Raw genomic sequence first — 25,409 nt, 5'->3', positions numbered from 1 at the left:
ACATGGATGACAGGTGAGTATGACAGATGAAGAATCTGTCACCTACCACGTATGAGCTCCAGACAACGTTATAACTAGCACACCTAGACTGCGTATGTGCTTTTTTCCTAAAACATTGTATTTGTACCAAGAACAAATGTATTAGTTTCTGATTTGTTTTCTTATCTATGATTCTAAGTTTTGCTGTCATCAGTAATTCATATGTTGACTTTTTTGTTGCATGTACATGATTCATCCAAGGACCAAGAGACCAGCTACACGATCATCAAATCTAAAGAGACAACTATAACTGCAGAGGGCTTGAAACCAGCTTCAGTGTACATCTTCCAAATTCGAGCCCGTACAGCAGCAGGCTACGGTGTCTTCAGTCGAAGATTTGAGTTTGAAACCATCCCAGTGTGTAAGTCATTTTAATTACTGTCAACTCATATCTCTGTAATGGTTCCCAGAAAAGAGCCAGTGGATCAATACTCTCCCCAGGCATTCTGTCAGTCTTCCCTCCTTCTCTCTTTCCCACGCATGACCCTTTCAGGTAGGAAGGCTGTGTCATACTGTTCTGGTTGGTTAGCAGGTTAACACTTTGGTCCCTACTCCTCATCGGATTAATTCTACTGAGGGATGAAACCTCAGGAGACCCTCAAGAAATGTTTAAACCTTGCTTTTAAAGAATTTCTTGTCTCTGCTCCCATACTTTATTGAATTATGGCCATTTACCTTTTACTTGGTTTATTGAACAATGCTATGAGGCTTAGTCTTTCTATGAAAACTCCATAGAGAGCTTTCCTTAGTATTGAATTTGGCAAGAATACAGTGCTCGCAGAAACTAATCTGATTGTTTCTAAAAAAGCAAAATCCCTGGCAGTATCTGTAGATAAAGGATATGGAAATATTTCTGGAAAACTATTTTTGTGCCATTTTTATGGAAAACCATTTTTATGCCATTTGTGCCATAAAATAGCAAAATTTTTTCCATTTAATGGGAAAAAATTTTTTTATTTAATGTTAAACAAAATATTTTAATTACTTGTCTTTAAAAGCAGGATTAGAGGAAGATAATAACTTCCTTATTTATATGTATATAATTATACACAATATAAAAAGCCAAGTTATATAAAAATTAGTGATTCTGAAATAAAATAAAATGCATACTCCCTCCTCTTGAAAACCAACAAAATGAGAGCTTACTTATCAGATTTTTTACTTCATAATGATTAGAAAAATCATTAAATTAAAATTTTAGTAAACCTATAAAATACAGATACTTAGAAAAATCAAGTATATTCTTTCAGAGCATGTTTGACTAAATTATCTAGAAAATAACTTTTTCTTATTTAAAAGTAGCTCCTTAAGTGTTATTTAATTTTATGAAGACGAGGGTACCATGTCAAAATTATAAGTTATATTTCTATGCAAAAATCTTACGTCTGAGGTTTAATTGATATTTGAACACTTAATACTATTCAGAAAAGTTCTTTAACAAAGAATAAATTAGTCTCAAAGTTTTTATATTGGCAATGGATTGATGATTTAACCTCACACCTTGTACCCTAAACTAGATTTCTGACAAAAGGCTTGTTATATAAACTGGCCACTCTCATAGGCCTTGTTTCCATTTTGGTATCATTAGTAGTACATACTGCTTGTGTGGTTTCCCAACCACACTGGGAGACACTCAGAATTTTCTCCCTTAGGTAGTAAGTACCTATTAATTTCTTGATCAGAGAAACAAGGTTAAAGCTACATTTTTGAACATTGTATGTGTGTACTTTGGAGGCAAAGAAAACACTTAAAACACTGTGGATCATATTCTAGTCGTATGACTTTACAAACTTTAAAACCTTCGTCTTTGAAAGACCTGCATATATTTTCTAGCAGATTTTAATCAAATTGGTGAATGTGGTATTAGGGAAAAAAACATAAAACATGAACAAACCATAAAAAACACACAAAAATATTTGGTATTTGGCAGTTAATAGGTAAGTAGGCGCTAAGAAAATTTAGTGGTAGTTAAAAAGGAGATTGAATTTGTCTGGTTTGATTTATCATATGTTTATTTATGGATGGATTTTAAGGCTCTTGAAGATAGATGTAGTATTAGGGATAATTTTATACAAGTTCATTTTAATATGAAAATAAAATCTAAATAAAGGAAAACAGTCTTTTCAAAAAACAGTGGTGTTTTGAAGAGACATAAGAGTTGGAGACATATATTTGGGACTCCCTAACTCTCCAATTTATAGTTAACTGGTGTCATGGAGCAAAGAAGTATTTATGAGAGGGAGGTTGAAAAGGATGTAGGAAGAAAGAAAGATAGAAAATGAGAGAAGTATAGATAATCAGGAGCCAGCATTTTTCAGGAACCGCTCACTCATAAGGTGTGGAAATAGAATGTGGGACCAACAAACCTGAAAAAGCAGTGCTTCAGAGTGGGAAGAAGATAATATGGCTCACCTGATGTTATGGAACTCAAGAAGAGGAGAGGTTGAAAAATGAGCTATATAGTCCACAAGGTCACATACCTTTGTATTGCACATGGAGGTGAATGGAGAAGTACCCGTTGCATTTAGCAAATACATCATGCATAGAGCTCAAAGGCATAAGAGAAGTTTCAGAGACCTTAATAAAATTGGGTCTCAGATGAAGAGTATAGGTCTAGATCAGTCAGTCGATATACTGAAAAATAGGAAAAATAAGGATGGCAAATAAAACAGAAGATAACAATATGTAGAAACAATCTTTACAATTTATTTAAGCCTGCAATAGTTGAAGTACTACCCTAGTGCTTTATCTGTGTAATCTCTAATCTTAAAAGAACTATGATCATTCCAGGAAATTATCCCTATTTAGACATTAGTGAAATGAGAATTTACATGGTTAAATCGTTACCGTGGCCCATATGTCTAGTAAATATTGAACCTGTTTTCAAACTCAAGTTGAACTGATGTCACTAAATTTAGGCATAAGAATTTGTTTCCTCGAAGAGGAAATATGTGTTCTGGCCTGAGAGTAGCAGAAAAGTAAACAAAAAGGAAGTGAGGATGAGAGGAAATGAGCACTTTTTTTGAGGGAGATCTTTGAAGGCACATCTTGGGAGAAGCAGGAAGGGCTCTAACAGTGGAATTAGGTAAAGCAAAAGTCTATGCAATTGTATTTAACAATGGAGCGTGGACTCGATCACTTTCTTTTATTTATAAAGTTTGACATTCCTAAAGCGTAAGCAGGGGGAATGGTTTTGTGCACTGAGAATATGAGAAAGACCCATAAAGACCCAAAAGCATTGGAGTAGCAATTGGAGCCCAATCCAAATAACTTATATGGGCCACATTTGCACGATTTTCTCTAGAAACAGAGAGAAAAATGTTCTTTTCAAAAAGAAAGACAAAACTGAGAAAAATCTATGGTATAAGTAATCTGTGTTTAGAGATTACTAAAACAAATTGTAGGAAAGTCTATTAGTGATAGTGGTTTTGTTTTTTTTTTCCCTACCCTATTTATACTGCTCACTAGTACTAAAACACCTACCACAGACCTCAGTATAAAGGAATAGGAGAAAACAGGGTGAAGAGCCATTAAATTGCAACTATCATATTTCAAGAAGGGGTTAAATAGGATCATAGATTTAGATTTTAAATAATAGGTTTTCTTTTTTTGTTGTTGTACATGTGCCCAGTGCCAATGATATTGGGCTCTGAGGAGTGGCCTGAATGCACAGCAAGTGTAGATCAGTGCAAGAATATGGTCAGAGTGTCTGTCAGTTTGGGTTAGGAAGAATCAAGGGACAGGTGACAAGAATAGAAAGAGAAGTGTTTTGGAAATCCAACACTTCTCTGGGCCAAGATTTGGCCCAAGATTTAAGACCTTGTAAAAACAAAATGTGGAAAATAGTGTTGCTATTAATTTTGATGACTTGCAGTTGTTCTTGGAGGTGAACTGAAGCTACTCTGAATTTATCAAAATGATTTCCATTAAACTGTAAGCATTCCAGGGTATCCTGTTGAGAGTTTCTTGAGAACATTAGCAAAATGTATTTTACTCTCTGAGTTTCTTATTTTAATTGGATTCAGTCATTAGTACAAAGAAATATTTTCCTGATTATTTAGGTATAGCTATTTAATCCTGTCCATATTCCTTTCATTATTATAATTGTATTTTTAAAATATAAAGTATTTCATCTGTCAGGCTATTCTCTATTTCGGTGTCTTTGGTTGTATTTTGCTTGCTGGTTTGTTTTGTTGTTTAGGTTCCTGTTAAAGGTGAGATCATATGGTATTTGTCTCTTAAATCCATATATTTTAAGAAAAAAAAATAATGTGAACAAATCTAACTTTTTTGCAGACTTAGTTCTAAATGTATGTCTTGATATTTTTCAAATAGGGGTCCTACTTACAAAATATACTTTCTGACCATACTCTGTTTTGAATCATGCTGCCTAAAATTGTATTCAGAATAGTGATATGACATTTAACTTTACTGAGGTCAGAATCACATTGTGTTGGACTTTAATCTCTGTTTATTTGAAAAAAGTCCAATCTAAGGTCATGAGACAAGTATTTCTAGAGAAGAGCCACATGCAAATTCTAAACATGTTGAATCTCATAGACTTAGCACCTCCTACTCAGATTAAAGTGTTTGAAATCAAGGATTAAGTTGCATTTTGTCATACAAACCTAAGATTCCTAGATGACTGCTGTTCAAATAATTACACATGATGACAAGGACATAATCAGTGACCTAGTTATTGTTTTTTAATTTCCATTTGGATAGTAAATATTTTCTGCTAAAGATGCCTCCAATTATGCACTTTTGAGAAAAGATATTAGAGGGAAATATCAGTAAATGTGGGTGAATTGCTTAAACCATGCATTGATCGCTGACTATTAAGCAGCTCTTATTTGAATTCATATGATTACATTAACCACAAGCTCCATTTTCTGTGTATTCTATCAGCAGTTGCAGCCTCCAGTGATCAAAGCCAGATTCCTATAATCGCTGTGTCTGTGACAGTCGGAGTCATTTTGTTGGCAGTGGTTATCGGCTTCCTCCTCAGTGGAAGGTAAGAGTGGAAACTGTGATTCTCTCCTTTTCCAACTGTTTTCTTCCCTGCCTTTAACTGACCCTTTGTCTGTTAATTAAGCACAGCCCCAAACAAGTCAAGGGACCACTACACATATCCGTGGAGAACCTTGATGTATGAGATATTTCTCAAACCTTGCCTTGACCCTGTTAACACTAACTTTTAAGCACGCAACTGCCCTTTGTTGGGTATGCTTTCTTCATGAGAATAGTACTAACTTGTTGCTGCTTATTCTGTATTTAATGCAATCATAACTTTTTCTTATATAGTTTTTTTTGCTTGACATTTTTTTTCCTCTCAAAAGTATTAATGGTTGCCTGCTTCAGTTTCAGCACTTGGGAAAGGCTGTGCTTGTGCCTGGTAGATTCAGAGAAATGGGACTGATCAGTTAGCCAGCATTTTATTCTAACACTGTGATAGATACAAAGCAGGCACTCTGGTAAACAAGCGGTGTGAGACACACCCAGCCCTTTTAGTGACTACGATTATTTTCAGCTTCTGGATGCTGTGAACCTCAATACATTAATCACAGTATTATAGGAAGGTTTAAAATACATTTTATTGAATGTTTTATCAATACATAATTAACATGTGTATAACATCTCTACATTTTTCATTTTGAAGAAAAATAAAATAGGTGGAGCTCCAATAAGAACTTTTTTGTAGAAGGTTTTTTCTGACATAGAGTTGAGCATAATCAACTTTCCTAAAATAAGTAAACAAACAGACAAACATGAATATCATTGTACTCTATTCCTACAGCAAAAAATCTTCACATTAATCTAGGCCATCCTTAGAAGATATATTCAATAATGAGAGCTGTCCATTTAGAAATGTTTCCATGTTAGACTATTATAGAAAGCTTGATGAAAGTCTTCATGGAAATATTTAAACCTGCACAAATATGTGAAATGTAATGTAAGACCTCCAAAAAAAGTGAGGAAATCAATACTCACATTGATTATGTAACTCTTGTATTCATTTACTTTTGACTCTTTAGCACCTATTAAGTCATAAATATACAACATTTAGTACTTGTCAATATACCACATATTATATTCTGAAAAGATTTATGACTATATCCATAAATTACCATAGTAACAATTTACTTTAATAAAACATTGCTACTTCTTTGAATATTCTTTCTCTTTGGATTTGAAAATTCCTTCCTAGTTCTTATCATTTAAGAGCATTCAGGGTTTTCTTAAGAATATATGTAGAAATCCATTGCTTACTTTTATGTTAAAATAGCAGTGATGCATTTTTAGAAATTTCCTGGGAAGCTGTGTTCTATTGAGGACAATAAGGTTCTTTCAGCCAGAAAGCTGGGTACCTAATGATTAACTGATCTCTCTAAAGTCATCTGCAGAGAATTCTCTACCTTTGTCCAAGCTTTCTGGAAGATAAGCTAATTCCACTAATCTTGTAATAAAAACTTTGCTCAGATTTTCATCAAATAAAATAACTAGGTTGAGTGACTTGTAACTACTAAGAAAACTATGATGTCATAATACATCTTTCCAACCTTAAAGGGTAGATAACTATGACACATTTGCAGAGCAAGTTTGTAATACAATCTCTTTACTCTGACTAAGATATGAGTTATTTCTTCCTTTCCAATAAATCCAGAAACATTACTTATTTTTAGGGAATTGGGTTCATAAGAAAGATATTTTATTTTGTAGGCCCACACTTCGGAAAAATAAACAACCATGCAGGAATAAATGAAGGTTTTGAATCTAATAAATTTTTGTGTTTATAGGTTTATTAAAAGACAAATTGGTATATGAAGTATTTTATTGTAGATGTAGTACACTATCTTTATTTAACCTAGACATTGTAATATATTAATGGCATACAGGTATGAATTCTTATCGGTGTGTGAATAAGCCCCTGTTTTCAGAACATGTTCTTCCCAAACATATGCATAAAATTGACATAAACACAATAAATTTTGTTACATCTGTAGCATGAGGCAAAATTTTTGAGGGAAGGTTCAATCTATCTATTATTTGGTAATCAAAGGATAATACAGCTTAGCACACATGCATACACAAAAGTTCTATATGTGCCCAAATTTCCTGTACAAGAATTACTAGAATTTAGTGTAATTACTGAGTTATGCTGGAATCACATCTATGTGCAAGACACAAATTTAAATTTTCAGCATAACTAAATTTGCAATGAGGTAAGATAAATTTTGAGAAGCATTGTCTTACAGAAGTACATTATTTTTTTAAAATGACAACTTATTAATTTGTGCATTGTTGATTCATACTAAATTTTTCTTAAATTTAGCCTATGATGCTACAACTAGGAATTTGCAGTTTAAAGGAAACAATCTGAGATGCATATTTTTTACCAGAAAGATTTTTGAATAAGAGTTTTATTCATTTTGTTTAATGTGCATTCCTAAATTTCAAGTTGCATTTGTTTATGATAGAAGCATCTTTGACCATTATATTTTGCTTTTTATGGACAAGTTATTTTGTTTGTATTAAATAAGTCTACTTATTCAAAAGCTAAATAATATGATTCTTGAAGGACTCTCCCCTTTTTATTCAAGGCAATAGACTTGGCAATTTTTTCCTGAACTAAGAAAATCTTACTTAATTTGTAATATACTGAATTAATTCAGTAAACATTTGTCAAATACAATGAAAACTAAATGAGGAATCATTATAAAAAGCTAACACAAATTTGGGAAATTATCTTTAAGTACTAGCAAGTTACTGGAAAAAACCTGTTCTAGGAATGGTCTAAGAACAACAAATTTTATGTTTCTCCCTGTTCTCTGTTCCAAATAGGATTTATAAGCACATACAAAAATATAAGCACATTTGGACATTCCTCTCACTTGGAATTTACCCTTTAATTACTTTTAATCTCTTGAGTATTTTGTAAATTATATATCTGATTCTAAGTAAAAAGTCTTTTAATTGCAGGTAATTTCATTCTTCAATGGTGATATAGATAAATCAATTTTGATATGTTGCATAAATATATACATAGCACTTTCACATAATATTCATTAGCAATTTATATCCTCATTTGGAGCCAGAAGAAAACGTATCTTGAAAATCCATATTCAGTGATAATTTGTATTCTTATTCAGACCAAAGAAAAAAGTGAGAATTATAGCACATTGAATACTATGGGACTGATCTATTTCAAAAGAAAAAAATATCCCTGGCTGGTGCAGCTCAGTGGATTGAGCATGGGCCTGCGAAACAGAGGATCGCAGTTTGATTCCCAGTCAGGGCACATGCCTGGGTTGCAGGCCAGTTCCCAACAGGGGACGCACAAGAGGCAACCATACATTGATATTTCCCTCCCTCTCCCTTTCCCTTCCCCTCTAAAGATAAAGAAATAAAATCGTAATAAAAAAGAAAAAATAAATTTTTATTCTAAAACACATTGAAAAATAAAAATACATAAAATAAAACACTTTCTAATCTTTTCAGGCTAAAATTGTTGTGGAGAAACATTTTGGAGTCTCTCTACTTAAATACGATTTTAAGTAATATAGGCAAGTGTCTTTCTTGGAAGGGAAAAGGTCTTACTTGAAGCCTAACAAACAAACTGAACGGACAAGCACAATAGAGACAGACTGGTAGATGGAGAGCACATGGCAGCTGGTGGGGAAGGGGCGGGTGGGGGGGACTGAGCAAAAGGAAAAAGTCTCATAGACATGGACAACAGTGAGGTGATTGCTTAAGGGAGGAGAGTATAAGGGGACTAAATGGTAATGGAAAAAACATGATGAAGACTAGATATACAATAAAAAACAAAATTGAAATAATGGAAAAGAGTTTTAATATCTTAGGATTCTCTCACTTTTAGAATTTGTGTGATCTTCCTGTTTAAAGGTGTTAAACATCCCTGGCTGGTGTAACTCAGTGGATTGAGCACAGGCCTTCGAACCAAGCAATGGTGGTTCCATTCCCAGTCAGGGCACATGCCTGGTTGCAGGCAGTTCCCAGAAGGGGACGCACCAGAAGCAACCATACATTGATATTTCTCTCCCTGCCCCCTTCCTCTAAAAATAAATAAATAAAATCTTAAATAAATAAATAAATAAAAGACATGTTTTAAAAATAAAGGTGTTAAACATTCCATATAGCAGCAATTTTCAATTGGTGTTCAACAAAAATTTTAAAACCATGCAATACCTAATTATTTAGTCAGGGAAACTGACTTTTCCCCTTTTAAATGGTCAAACAAAACAGTGAAAACACCCAGCAAATAGCCATCTGGTATGAATGAATTGAAATTATTTCTATTTTTGGTCAAATCAGCAATATATATATATATATATATATATATATATATATATATATATATATATATATTTGGTGTGTCACAGAATTTTAGTAATTAATAATATGTATCATAAGGTGAAAAGGTTGAAAATCATTGCATAGAGCATTTTCCACCAGTTTCAGATGGTCCTTTTTACTTTCTTTCTCATTAATTTAAATGGTGTTTTCCTGGAATGAGAGAACAATTGACATGTTCTCAGCAAGCTGCCAGCTAATTGCTCTGGACGGACAGAAATGAGACTTCCTGTATGCACAGCATGTTGCAATTCTTAATCTTTCTCTCTTAATAGCAATGGCATCGAACCCTGATAACTTTCTTATGATATCCTAATTTTGTGGTTTTCTCTTTTATATTACTTTATAGGTACAAATTGTTTAATCAATCATTCTTTCACCCGAGATTGACATTTTCACAGTCTTCCAGTTTATATTTGAAAAAGTCTATTACTGTGTTCTTCCCCACTGTTTTCTTTTCTTTGAAGATGATCATGATATTATTTAGTTGACATTTTTTCCTCTGTGTTCCCATTTCACACATGGGGCTTCATTCTGGAAATTGATTATTGGACACTTCTTATCAAATATAAAGCTTAAGTTAACAAGATTTAGTTAAATAGAAAATACAGAGAAATTTTTTTCCTGTGGACAGAAACTTCATTTTTTAACTTGGCTCATATAAAGATCCTGGGATTAAAAAATACATTTTTAATACCTTGTTTCTGATCCCTCATTTATTACATGTTCACAAATTTAATTAAATGTTGAGCAAATAGAGCTTTGGCTTTTCTAGTTCAATTAATTCCACATGTATACTCGGTCGCTAAAGACACACACACACTTCATACACACGCATGCCACACATATTCATACATGTTTTTGTTTCTAAACACAAGAAAGATAAAGATGTTTGCCAATTTAAAAGTTTTAAACTGCAACAAAATCACATAGCTTCCAAAAAGATGGAAGGATCTCTGGAAACTGCAATGGGACATGATTTCAAGGCTATGCATATAATGACTTTAATACCACCAGGTTCCTGAGATAATACACTTGGTCTCAATAATGGGTTAATGCCTCTAAAAACAGATTAACCATTTTTCTGGGCCAAAGATCATCCCTTGTTTATCCTGGTCATGTTAAAATCCTGTGGTTTGTCATAAAACTACAGAATTCTATTTCTCTTTGAAATGTCTCATAGTGTTCTGAGGCAAGCATTGTTCACAGGTCAATGGACACTATAATTGGAGGCTCACCTGTCGGACTGAAGATACTGAGGGCACATGAGAATTGTGAGAAAAAATAGATGCATATGAAATGCTGCTGTAAGGTTTTTATTATTTGAAAATAATATTAAATTTAGCTTCTTTGTATTTTTTCATATATCTTTACATGTAAACATGTGAATTATAAATTATATAGTCTTTGCAATCAGCCATTATAAACCTTAAGCATCTACTTGCTGTTCATGAAACACCAAGTAGGCTCCAGTCCTGTTGAATTAGAAGGCGGTGACTTTTTCTCAAACTGTCTGTACTTTAATTTTGTAGTCTGACAAATGGACAAAATTTTGTAAACAGAAATACTGTGGCTATGGATGAAAGGAAGAGTTTAAATTAGAATCATTTCCTTCACTGTAACTTTTTTCCTTGACGAAAATGATAGTTTGATTAGTTAATTCAAGAAATATATGAGTCCTTATCACATGCCTGCCATTGTTCTTAGGTTAGGAAAAACAATGGCTTGATGAAAACCCACTGGACTAAGAAACTATCCTTTAGGCTCATTTGGAGTCACATAAAATAATTATGCAGGTGTTTTGGATGCAATTATTTAACTTACACAGGTGCCAGAGTTCTGTCTACAATTGACATCAAAGCATAATAGCTTCTTAAGTGAAAACTTTTTAAAGAGTGGGAAGTATTCTAAACCCCTCATAGAAGAATCCTTGCCTAATGAATGTAATACAATGATCATATTTATAATAATAATATTCTCTAGCATGAATTACATGCTACATACCACAAGGCACTGTTCCAGGGTTTTCACATGTAACCTTATAACACTATGTCTAAGTATTAGTTCCATCTCCAGTTTATACTTTATAAAATTGTCTTCTTTATGTTTCTTGAGTGCTATAAAAATAGTCCATTCTCAAGGCTTTTGCACTGGCTTTATATGCTACCTAAAATGTTCTTGTCACAGAGAACCACATGCCTTCCTCTTTCTTTCAAGTCTTTGCTCAGTCTCAGCCCCTTAACTGAGCTTAGAAAAATGATGATCCATCAGTCCTTCTGCTGCACATTAGACCCCCCTCGTTTGGATATGTCTCTTCATAATGCTAATTGCCATTATATACCCTATATTTTTCTTCTGTTGATTTTTTTCCTATCAACCCTACTAGAATCTAAGACCCAAGATGACAGGTATGTTTATCTTTGTTTTTCCCCCTTCTCAGTAAATGTCTAGTACATATATTGTTATGTACAGTTAGTTGGTAAGGACCAGAGGCTTGAAACCAGCTCTGACCTCAGAATCCTTCTCTTCATTAAGAACTTCCCAATCAGTGGCTTATAATTATTCATATCCATGATTTGGATAAAAATCTGAACTCTTGTGTGCAAATTCACTGATTCTCTGTAGCTAAAAATAATGGTATTAACATTTTAAAAACTTCCCTACTAATCAGTAATATGAATAAAATGCCTCTCAGAAAGTTATGTCAATTATCACTGACACTAAAGTAAGAAATACACTGGATTTTAGTAACCTTCACATAAAAATTGCACCTGTTAAATTTGATTTATTCTAAGAATCACATATATCAAATATCACAAACTCCATGACCATTCTTGATTTTGTGTGGAAAGCTAGCTGATTTTACATTTGCTTTCATTCAAAACGTTTGTCTCCCAATTGAATTAGTTTTGTCATTATTTTATATACTTGTCCCTGATAGGCATGTGCTCATCTTGAACACAAATTACATAATAGGTTCTCAATAGATATCCAGTGACCATATGTATGAATGGAATAGTGAAGATTGAGTGCAAAACTCTTGAAAATATGCTTCAAACTACTTTTCCAGCATTATCACTATATGTATTTTGACCTGGACTCCTTTGGTTGCATATGAAAGATGCCAAATTTAAAGTGGCTTAGTCCAAAAAATCATAGATCGTATAGATGAAAACTTCCAGAGATTTTGAAAATAGGTATAGAACAGGCTCTTATAGATCCAGGTGGTAAGACAGTGTCTGCTATGAGGTTGGAGACAAATGATTTCAAGAATGCTGTGGCTTACAAATGGTAGTTAAAGCCACTAATCAAATGAAGTTATTTGGGTGGAATGCTGATATTGAGATGGGATGTGAGGGAGAGAAAGATCCATCCAAAAGAAGCTGAGAAGAAATAGCCCATGAGACAGAGTAGAGCAGACAATCATCGGATTACTGAATGGGGAATGGTCACTGTATAGAATCCAGCCTTTACTGCCCATCACTTTCAGAGCTCACATGGCACAGGCTGTGACAGAAACCTGATGCACGGTGCCACAGAGTACATCAATACATAGCACTGGGACTTCCGCCAAGCAGAGGACGGAGAAATTGCACTGTGTGGCCCAGCACCGCAGGGGCAAACACTTGACCCTGAAGATAGGGTGAATCCCATGTGATGCACGTGAACTGAGAACACAGAAAGAGGATCTCACTCTGTGCCTTTTTCTTTCAACTTGCAATATTAAAAATTACCTACATGCCCAAACCCACAACAACTATTATTTCTGCCATAAAAGCCTCCTCAATTTTGTTTGCCAAAACATTATCCCTTGCAACTGAAGTCTTAGAACAATATATTAGTATGTCTCATGTCATTGAACAATTTCAACCACAAAATTAAATGGTACATTGAGTAAGTCTCTTTTCTTTTCTACCACCAGTAGCTATTTATAGGGTAAAGACTTCTGTGGTTCTACCAAATAACCTAATTGAATAAATATTTCATAAATGATTACTCTCTATTTCACATATTTTCTTACATTTTCTTTATTAATGTTGATATTGTGGGAAAGGGAAAATGTTAGTAAACTCTGATGTAAGCCTAATAGAATACTTAACCTGTAAATATTTTTCTTCCTCAAAAATGAAAATTTTGGTGCCATCACAAAATAAGTGCAATGATTTTCATGACATATTACATAGGAGTTAAGGAACCCGCACTACCTTACATTATTTATTTGTCATCTAGGTATGCTAGGCTGTATGATGATGCACCCGGTGATCCCAAGTAGCATTAGCGTCTATAAACAACAATGCACGTCAACATATTTGTATTTCTCTCCTAATTCTTTTCAAAGTAGATGCATCACGGATATGTTTATATATTTGGCATCTCTAATATAATTAGGATTATTTATTTTCAGAACTTGATAAGTTTTAATAAGAAAAAGTACTATAATTATATTTTAATCTAATACTGTTTTATTTTTTTAAATAATTATAGACAAATATTTGTAATCACACATGCAATCACTGAATTTTAGAAAAGAGCTCATCAAAGGCAATCTCAGTGGTTTATGAATTAGCAATAGATGCAACTTTATAAGAATGCAATAAATCTAGGCATGTATATTGATTAACTGTCTGAGAGTTGTTATCCTTTCTATTTTCTCATGATTGCATGCTTTTTTTCTTCAAAGGCTCTGAATCAAAGATAATTAGTGAACAGTTCATAATTTATTAATAATTGACAAATGGGGATCAGGGCAGAGAAGTGCCAGAAAGACTAGGAGCATCGCAACAACTAATTGCCCACTGTGGGAAGCAAGTCTTCCTAGGAAACTGAACCCAAGAGAGCTACTGGCTCAATTGCTCAACATTATTGAATATCCCACCTGTGGCTTCTCCCAGATCAAACATGTAAACATCACTGTAACACTCAGGAAGTTATACGGAGATGAATATTTGGAAGAAAAAAGACTCTGTTACTGGAAACGAGTTAATGTCATTGATTTGGAAAGCTAAAAATTATTTGAGCAAAGAATCTAGAGACAGATTTCAAGTGTTAATCACAACACAGGTCAAAAGACTAATCACAAGAGCAAAATACATGTTTTGTCTGAAGCCCCATTTCTTTAAGAATGTGATCCCCACCTGAAAGGCTAACACATCGAACATGCCAAAAGATGCTGGGCTCTGATGGAAGACTCTGTTCGGTTTCTGAGAATCTTCCCACGTGTCTCCGAGACCACAATAGCACAGGCTCTCATGGGAACTTGATACCCAGCTCTACAGAGAAAATCAATAGCACTGCCCTGTGCCAAAAGGTAAAACTCTATTGAACAAGAAATTGGCTAGTTTCCTGAGCCATATCTAGGGGTATACTCACTTGCTGAGAAATGAAGAAAATGAACAATAAAATATTCCAAATGATTTTAAACACCAGCTTAAAGCCACATTTATTCAAGATGAGCTCTGTTTTAAAACTTGCATGAACCTTCATTTCAATTAGTTTAGCCTTCATATGTTCCTCTAATTTGTGACTATAATCAACCAGTTCTGTGAGCATCCTGATCACCAGTATTTTGAACTGTGCATCTGAGTGGTTTGCTATTTCTTTTTTGCTTAGAGTTATTGGCTCTGGGGCTTTGAGTTCTTCTTGAGCCATATTTTGGACTGTTTGTGCCTGTTACATATAAGGAGGGGAGCCCTAGGTGTTCAGCAGGGTGGGGCAACTCAGTTGCTGGGTTGTGACTCTGTACGTGGGGGTGGGGTCAAGAAAAGCAATGGTGGCCCCCTCTGCCACCTCCTGCTGCTGGGGCCAAGTGGTCTGTCCCACTGTGTGAGAATGTGCAACCGAAGTCAGCCCGCTGACTTGAGCACTCACTGGGTTCACCCGCTGGGGCCAGCAGCAGCCCGCTGGTCTGTCTCACTGTTTACTCCTCTGCTGGTTTATCTGCTCGCGAATGTGTGACTACAGTCAGCCTGCCCCACACCCTCACTGGGTCCACACTGGCTGTGGTCCACACTGGTAGACCCTCACTGGGTCTACCCCAGCTGGCTGTGTGCCTGGGTCTGGGGATATTTTCTGCCTATCCCTGCTCCGCTGCTGGCTCTTCCCCTCTTACCAGTCCTGGTTGAATGGTTCATTGTTGTTGGACTTCCATATAGTTCAATTTTCTGTTCTTTGGCTGTATCTTTGTTTACTAAACCTTCGTTGTATTCAAACTTAGTTGTGGGAGAAGGCACAGTGTTTCCATCTATGCCTCCATCTTGGGAAGGGAAATGCACAGGAAACCAATAGTGATGGAAAGGAAACTGGGACTCAAATCAATGGAGTGGACCAGAAGGAAGAACAAAACATCCAACCAGAAAAGAATGAAGAAACAAGAATTCAAAAAAATGAGGAGAGGCTTAGGAACCTCCAGGATATCTTTAAATGTTCCAACATTTAAAGATAGGGGTACCTATCTTTAGGGGTACCAGAAGGGGAAAAGAAACAGCCATGAGTGGAAAACTTATTTGAACAAATAATAAAGGAGAACTTCCCCAATCTGGCAAAGGAAATAGACTTCCAGGAAATCCAGGAAGCTCAGAGAGTCCCAAAGAAGTTGGACCCAAGAAGGAACACACCAAGGTACATCATAATTACATTAGCCAAGATTAAAATAAAGGAGAGAATTCTAGAAGCAGCAAGAGATAAGGGGACAGTCACCTACAAAGGAGTCCCCATCAGACTGTCAGCGGATTTCTCAAAAGAGACCTTACAGGTAAGAAGGGGCTGGAAAGAAGTATTCCAAGTCATGAAATCCAAAGACCTACCTCCAAGATTGCTCTATCCAGCAAAGCTTTCATTTAGAATGGAAGGACAGATAAAGTACTTCTCAGATAAGATCAAATTCAAGGAGCTCATCATCACCAAGCCCTTATTATATGAAATGTTAAAGGGACTTATCTAAGAAAAAGAAGATAAAAATATATAACAGTGACAGGACAGTGAACTCACAGTTATTAACAACCATGCCTAAAACAAAAGCAGACCAAGAGGACAGCTAGATCAGGAGTGGAACCATAGAAATGAAGAACACATGGAGGGTTAGCAACAGGAGAGTGGGAGGAGGAGAAGGGGGAAGAAGGTACAGAAAATAGCATAGACAGTAGGTAGAAAATAGATAGGGGGAGGGCAAGAATAGTATGGGAAATATAGAATCTAAAGAACTTGAGACATGTGGTCATAAACTAAAGGGGGGATGGTGGGGGAGGGGTTGTGTGCAGGGTGGAAGGGAATGAAGGGGGGGAATAGAACAACTGTAATGGTATAATCAATAACATATATTTTTTAAAAAACTTGCATGGACCTGAAAAGAAATAAATGCTTTTAATGGATTAGAAACTCATTTTCGACCCAGTATCTTTCTGCCCAAGTTTCCAGGCTTCTAAATCTTCATCCAATAAATTGTAATGCAATGTTATTTTGTATATCTCAAATATATGGTTGCAGACTGTGCATTTTGCCTTATTCCAGTCAGTTCCCATGGCCAGTGTGACTGGATGCTTTTTCTGTATGCCCAACCCTTTGAAATCCCACCACTCTAAGGATACTCTTAAATAACCCAGCTTGGAAGTTGACCAGGGGATCCATCTCAGTATATCACACGTCCTGAAGTGAAAAATTTCCATCAACATTGCTTTCTACCCACTCATTGCATTATATTTCCTTAGACCTCAAACACGCAAAATGCTAGATTGTTTCATCTATGTCCCATCAGATCTTTGGAGGTTAGATCAATGGCCATTACCTTAGATGTACTTTCTAGTTTTTGTTATTTTACCTTTCTAAGACATCTTACTGACTGCCTTTCCTACACATTTCAGTCTATTTTTTTTTACGTTGCATGTTGCATAATTGGCATGATTATAGTGATTGTGCTAATTTCTGATTGGATGCTCTTATTTATGTATATGTTTCTTAATTTTTTAATATTTTATGTATTTATCTTTAGAGGGGAAGGGAAGGAGAGGGGGAGAGAAATTTCAATGTATGGTTGCCTTTTGTGCATCCTCTGCTGGAACTGGCCTGCAACCCAGGCATGTACCCTGACTGGGAATCAAACTGCGGTCCTCTGGTTCACAAGCCTGAGCTCAACATTTTTTAAACTTTTTCAAAAAATATTTATTTATTTTTAGAGAGAAAGGAAGGTACTCAGAAAGAGAGGGAGTGAAACATCAATGTGTGGTGGCCTCTCATGTACCCTCCATCTGGGACTTGGCCTGCAACCCAGGCATGTGTCCTGACTGGGAATTGAACTGGCAACCCTTTGGTTCACAGGCTGGCACTCAATCCACTGAGCCACACCAACCAGGGCACATTTCTTAATTTTTGATTTAAAATTATATAAGACATATAAAACAATGTAAAAAGAAAAACCAATCATATTTATTATCCAGAAGCAATCATTATTTTACTTTACCATATGTTTAAGATATTTTTATATACATAATTGAGTTCATACTTTATAGATTATTTTTGTTTTGTTTTTTGACAACACTATAATATAACATTCCCTAGGTAGTTGGAACTGTTTTAAAAGCAAACATTTAATACTCCTTTATTATTCTAATGTTTAACCTTTCCTATATGCGTTCCCTCTTTTCTTTGTTTGTTTATTTTATTTTTATTATTCTGGAGGAGAGGGATTCCTATCTTCCATGCCTTTAGAACACATTTGTATAAGTCAAAGTATGGATAAGTGAATACCAATATTCTAGAGACTGTTGATACCTATTGACAAATGGCTGTCCTAAAGCATTTTACCCTTTACTATCCCCTACACAGTGCGTGCAATTGACTGGCGACTGACAGATTTGTCAGTTCCTGTTAATTTAATAGGGGAAAACAGCTCAAAATATTAATTTGCAGTTTTTATTTTGGAAATTTAATAGTTTCATTACTAGGTATGCACTAAGTAAAGGTATTGGCTATTTTTATTCCTTGTTAAACAATAACGTGTGCATGCTCTTTACCCATTTAAGTTTGTGGGATCTTAACTTTTCATGTAGAAAGATGTATCATGAAAATTGCCAATATTTGTTTTTTTAATAAGATTTATTTTGCATGGGCCTTGAAAAATGTTGATTGCATGTGGCTGGGTCTGTAAACTGATATTTTTGTACAGACCTAGATATAATTACCAGCACTGTGTATCACCCTTCCGTGTGATTGTTGGAGCTCTCCGCCTTTGGCACACTAAATGGTGTAAACATAGACATTCTTTTATCTCTACTGCCTATGGGCTCTCAAATTTATTATTCTAATCTAATTTGTATCAAGATTGTGCCCACTTAAATATTATAATTAAAAATATTTTAATGTTTACTCAGGTGAATTCTTACCGGGGAATCACATATGGTCACAATTACAAATATTTTATATGAGTACTTTTGTACTTATAAGTACAGTTATAACCACTGCTTTATATAAACCAATTGTAAGCATAATTAACTACTGTTAATGTTATACACAATAACATTGTTGTGCCAGAACAGAACTAAAATGGTGGTTGATTGCAAAGAATATATGTGGTCTTTCTTTATTGAATTAGTAAAGGTTATCTCTTCTGCGAAATAAGTAAAAAGCATGCAAATGAGAAATAGTAAAGGCTACTTATTAACAGCTTGCTATAGCAAAAGATTGGCCTCTATAACTTGTAGTTGGCAGAGAACCAAAGGCAAGCAGTGGAGCGTGAAAGCTCTTTAATGGGGAAAAATGGAGAAGGCTTCAGATATGCCCTGATGGGAGATTATGGGCATTGGTGGCGGGCTAAGTAGAGTGGGACATACTATGCTATTGGTTCAAGAAGCATATTTAGCATCCTTTAATTGGCCCCAAGTTGGACGTTGGGACAAAAATCAAGGAAGCTTGCATTTATTTATAAATTCCTAACCATTCAGTTTGATTGGTGCAGAAGTTGTGGTTTGGCTGCCTGGACTGGTTGTTGCAGATTCACGGTCAAAGTTCATTATTTCAAATTTGGTTTAACCATTGTCTATTTGTATATTCAGTCTCTCATTTCATACATTTCACTAAATAGTAGTGCAAGTATTTATAAGTGTAGTGTTCAATATATTTTTTAATTAAAAACAGATAAAAACCTGTTCTTGATTTAAAATATAGTGTTCAATATATTTTTGAACACTACATTTATATATTTATAAATGTAGTGTTCAATATATTTTTTAATTAAAAACAGGTAAAAACATTTTGAGGAGTACAGCTGTAAATACACAGTGAATTATTTTTACTAAGGATTCAGGGGAATAACTATTTCATATCGGGGTCACTTGGAATATTTTTGATTTATAAAGCTATGTAATTTTGACATTAGAGGATAGAAATCATTTAACAAAGATTTTGATTCATCCAATAATTTAACAAATTGTAATGTCATTGCAATGCCATAGGAGGAAAGGAGAAGAAAATAATAATAGAAGAAAAAGTGAGATTTAGATTTAAGTGAAAAAATTTTGTTCTGCTGTTTTAGTGTTTTTTTTTCCATTGTTGGAGGTCAAATATTAGTTTAAAGTTTGCAGCCTTCTCTACCTATATATTCCCTTCCATGTGTTACCTCATATTTGCTGCTTAAAAAATGTTCAGTTTTTAAAGGCCTAAAAAATCCTTTTCTTTGGATACGAAAAGGGAGACCAAATATATTTAAAAAGTTTTATCAACCATATCTAAATTAGTTTCTTTTATTCATATATTATATATAATGTACATACATACATACATAGGTATATATATATATATAAACATAAATGTGTTTAACAAATAAGTATATAAATTATTTATATATTACATATAATGTACACACATACATAGGTATATATATAAACACATACATGTGTGTAACAAGTATATATAACTTATGTGTTATATAATATTGACATTTAGTTATTTAAATTTTAATAATAAAAATTAAGTAATGTATATAAAGTGAAACCATCTAATTTTCCTGCTCAAAATACCACACCGGAGCTGCCATTTGCAAAAGTAGCTGTGAATCATGTTACCACTCTTTCGTTATGGGCTCACCAATGTAGGTTTTTCTGACCTTAGTGACCTGTAGAATTTACTTTTATGATGAAATTTTACTCTTTGATATGCTTCCTAATTATTTACTGTGGACACTCTATAGTGAGACAGTCGTGCCATCAGATAATTTTAATATAATACAATTAGTGTTGTCTTTTTAACAAATTGGTACAAAAAGAAAATACAAGATACAATCATCTTCACCTTAGTCAATGCAGAAATACTGTGGCAGAAATGGTCAATTGAAGCTGGACCTGGAGGGTGAAAAGTAATTTTACAAGTTGGCTGGCAGTGTGTGATGAGGAGGGCACATAGACGTGAGGTCTATGCATGTCCACTGTGCTGTGACTCAGTCAGACCTGTCCACGAGGCCTTCCACAGCCTCTGCCTGTGACCCTCCTCAGACATCCCATTCCTTCCTGCCTCATAAATAGCATGAGCTTTGTCCTATATATATAACTAAATAGATATATGGGTCTGGTTTACTCAGAAATCATGAGCAGTTCAAAGAAAAAAGCTTTGTGTGTCAAAATATTCACAACTTCTTGAAGGCTCTCTTGACACGTCTGCAGCAAAACTAAGCTTTGCATTCCTACAACCTTCTCTAATAAGTCTGCGGTTCAGTGCCTAAGGGGGGCAGAGTGGTGACACAGAGTAAAGATAATTTTACAGTTTTGTTATTTTATTGGAGATATTATGATTCTCAGATAATCCAAGTAGCTAATATGGAAACATAGAAAAACAAAAATTCTGTCAATTAAACTTGCAATTAAAAGAAACTGGGAGATGAATTTTAGAAAAAAAATCATGTGGTTTAAAAATATAGAAGGAACTACTACCCTTTGCAAGATCATGGATGGAACTGGAAAGCATTATGCTGAGTGAAATAAGCCAGGCGGTGAAAGACAAATACCATATGATCTCACTGTTAACAGGAATCTAAACAAACCAAACAAGCAAGCAAAATACGACCAATGACACTCAAATATGGAACAGGCTGTCAGGGTCCAGAGGGGAGAGGGGAGAGAATCATAGGGGAAAAGGGGATGGACTCACATGAACAAGTATAAAGGACACATAGACAATAACTAAGGGTGGGGGGTGGAAAGGGGAGGGAGGCGGGGAGCATGGGGTGGGGGGTGGGCAGGGTTGGGAATATAAGACAGAAACCTGTACTTAAACAAGAATTAAATAAAAAGTATATTAAAAATAAATAAATAAATAAAAAATAAAAAAAGATACTTGCAAGGACTAAAAAAAAATAAAAAAATAAAGATTAAGAAATTGATATTTAAAAAAAACTTGAAAAAAAATAAAAAAATAAAAATATAGAGGCTAGGATGAAATTTACAATTTATGGATAATTAACAGACCAGTCTTCATTTGTAGATAATATAAATTAACATTGTAAATAAGTTGTAGGAGAATTATTTAAACTACTTAACAGGGAACTAATTGTTTTATGCACCTACAGGAACTTTCAATATTTTTCTTAACGTGTACACTATTAATGCTAATTACAAATCTTTTCCTTTTATTCATTAAGCAAATTCCCCTAAGAGTATTGTAAAACAAATCATTATTAACTGAAAGTATTTACTGAGTGCCCATTGTATTAGTGGTTCTCAACCTGCTGGAATTTTAGGATCAACTAACAGCTTTTATAAAATCATGATGCTTGGGTCCCTCAATCAAAATGTTCCGATTTTCGGGTTCTGAGGTGATATCTGGGCCTTGGCTTTTCTCTGTGTGTGTTTTATTTTTTTAAATTGTTATCTGTGGTTTTAATCTCTCTGATTGACTCTAATCTGTGTATGGGTCCAGAATCATTGCATAATGGGAGTAGAAAGCTGTTTTAATCTAAATTTTTATTCTTAAAGCATAGCATTTAGCAACTCAGTACATGTTTGCTAATAATGAGAATGGTTATGTTTTCAATGGCAGCACAAAGTTTACAAAAGGTAGTTTGTATTTTGGCAGAATTTAGTTTGATTTCCAAAATATATACTAGAGGAAGCAAATGAATCATGTTAAAAAATATTTGCTAGCTATATCAATGCTTTTACCCGTGGTATTCATGGAAGAAGGGCCTGCCTTAGAATGATCCCTGGTCTGTTAAAGTGATTAAAAGAAGTATAATGAATCATCATTAAAATACAGCCTGGAATATAAACCCGTTGAAGTATAGTCTAAAAACAACTCACCTCAGGTTCGCTTTCTGCTTTCATTCAGTTGGCTCTTCCTAAGTCATAGTTGTCTTCAGAGAAAGACAGTTCCCGATCTCAAAGTTAAAGTGAATTAGTTTTTTGCTTGTTTTTGTCATATTGCGCTTCAGACAAAGGGATAATTGCATATGGATAACTTAGATTCATAGTTTTTTAGAGCGTGAAATATGTATAATTACAGTCTACCTCAGTTAATGAGATCACTTCTCATTGGTCTTCTCTTCTCTCATTTGGTCTCTATTTTACACATGCTTCAGAACAGCAGCAACATTTAGATCACTGAGCACTATTATGACATTCATATTTTAATACTTTCAAACAATAATTGGTATATTTTGTTACCATAAGGGCTAGACTTACATAAAGGCATTTTGAAGTGTGTATGCAATTTATTGTGAATTAAATTATCAAAGACTTTTATTAAGCTTGGTAATACACTGTTAACGAAGAATGAAAGAAATGTCCATACTAGAGTTTTGCATGGAAATGTCTTAAATTTTCAGCAGGGGAAGGGAGAGAGATGAGGCCAAGGAACTAAGTGGGAATAAAAGGAGCTGGCAGATTTGGTAAAAGGTGAAAGATTTATACAATCTGAAGAGAAAGCAGAGTATGGGAGCTGGAATATTTGGAAGAAGAAATTGTGCTTTCCAGTACAGTGTGACGCAGTTACTGCTGCTCACATGTTACCTCTTTCAGTTGTTATCAGTGTCATCTTGGGAAAACCCTTTCTTTTCACTGAGTCTCAACATTCTTATCTCCGTGATGAATATTATAATAGGACAGTTCAATGTTAAAACAAGGAACAAGGAAAAAGTAGTGTGTTCTTACTTTACTGCCACACTATTGCCAAATTCACAGCACTTCTGCTACCTGATATGTGTTGGAGGGAACTTGCTTGTTTTTAGTTATTTTTCTTGTGTGTGTGTGTGTGTGTGCGTGTGTGTGTGATTCCAAACCGAACACTTCCTTGTGACATCAGCTTGGTGTCTCACAATTCAGTTCAGTCCTGACACTAAGCAGAGTGAGCATCACATGTTAAGGGCTCAGCCCCAGGAGACTGTCCTCTTAATTCAGATACCAATTGCAAGTAGTAGGTTCCTGAGTTACATACCACTTCTGTCCCACTTAGCTACTGTTAACCTAAAAATAGCAAGATAAAGTGAGAGGCAACAAGCTTTCATTTGAGATATAAGGAAACAGCTATTCCAAAAACACTATTCAGGCAGAAACCCAAGTAGTGATTCCATGAGGAGGTGAGGTCCAGGAGTGTTTATGAGAAAAGGAAGGGGAACGATTGGTGAATAGAAAGAAGGTATTTCTGTAGATACAGATAAGCTAACACGGCCATGTTCCAAAGAATGTCTTGAATGTCCAGTCAGTCTTAAGGTCTGCTTTCATATTATCTTTGTAAGCAGCTGTTTAGGATACAATGTTTCTTTAAGCACAGTCCATGGGTTATTTTTGCCCACTTTTGACATTCTGAAGGTTTGAGGGACAAGATGCCCAGGCAGTTCTGAGATGGCAGCTCTGCCTCTGTTTTAAAGTAGCTTCATTTATGTTATTTTCACATTACCAATCAGAGATTCCCTTGACCCATCTCTTTGAATTCAGTCATTTGCTAGTGCAGCTCATAGAACTCTGGGACCGTACTCCTAGGCTTGTCAACTTTACTATATAGTAAATGATATAATAAAAGATGTAGACAAATAGCCAGATTAGGAAGCACACAGGGCAGAGTCTGTAAGGCTTCTCTGTGCAGGCCCTCTCTGTCCCCCAGAATAGGGGTGTGACACCCTCTCAGTACAGGAATGAGTTCCCTGACCCAGAAACTCCGACTCCCTTATTTTTGAGACTTTTGTGAAGGCTTCATTATGTAGGCATGATTGATCATTAACTGTACCCAGCCCTTCACCCCTCTCTGGAGAATGGGGGTGAAGTTGAAAATTCTAAGCTTGTAATCATTAGTTGGCCTTTTTGGTGACAAGCCACAGTCTAGGGGCCTACTAAGAGTCACCTCATTAGAAAAAAAAACAGTCTTACTAACCAAGATAGTGCAAGAAATTTAGAATGAGAACAAGAGTCTCCTAGCATCCTTATTTGCAAGGGTTCAGGAGTTCTGCATCAAGAACTAAGGGAAGAAGCCAATGTATGTATGTGTGTGTGTGCATGTGTGTTTCTTATTATTTCGTATCAAAGTATGAGAGTGCCAGGTTTGGAACTTGATTGGGTAAGACTAAGAGATGCAGGTGGCAACAGGGAGACATTTATAATCACCATAGAAGGGCAAGAAGCTCTACAGTGAGAAAGAAACAGAGAACTCAAAAAAAGATTAAAAAAATTGCCACATGTAACTGTATCCTATTCCAGTTTGCTTAGACTACAGCTGGGAAATAGTGATTGGATTGCACATATAAATCCCAGCATGTGCTGCAGTTGTGGTTTTCCCCACAGAGTTATTCAAAAACACGCTTAAAAAATAAAATAGAAAGGCCTTTCTGACCACTTTGCATTACCTTCTCTCCTGTGGGTGAAATAATTGTATGCCTTTATGTTGGAAGTATGGGGAATAAAGAGTAGAGTTTGGGAACCACATATGTGATCTTTATGCTTTTTATCCCTTTCCCACTTTTTGCAAAAAGACACTTCTACAGAGTTTTAGCCTGGCTTCATCAGGGAATCAGTACTAAATATTAGAAGAGT

At 35.0% G+C, this 25,409-nt stretch overlaps 1 protein-coding gene across 2 annotated transcripts in view; it reads left to right on the top strand.

Moving 5' to 3' along the window:
• Window positions 1-25,409, top strand: part of EPHA5 (EPH receptor A5) — a 333,428-nt gene that overhangs the window by 240,942 nt on the left and 67,077 nt on the right. For both annotated transcript variants that reach the window (XM_037029906.1, XM_037029905.1), the window contains exons 7-8: window positions 241-400; window positions 4,948-5,053. In XM_037029906.1, coding sequence (XP_036885801.1) covers window positions 241-400; window positions 4,948-5,053 — 266 coding nt within the window. The remainder of the gene's footprint in view (window positions 1-240; window positions 401-4,947; window positions 5,054-25,409) is intronic.

This window comes from Sturnira hondurensis, unplaced genomic scaffold, assembly GCF_014824575.4.
Source record: "Sturnira hondurensis isolate 20B ecotype Veracruz unplaced genomic scaffold, ASM1482457v3 Scaffold0020579, whole genome shotgun sequence".
NCBI classification, from domain to species: Eukaryota; Metazoa; Chordata; class Mammalia; order Chiroptera; family Phyllostomidae; genus Sturnira; species Sturnira hondurensis.
Note: the sequence above shows the minus strand (reverse complement) of the source record. Positions and strands in the feature narration are given on the sequence as shown.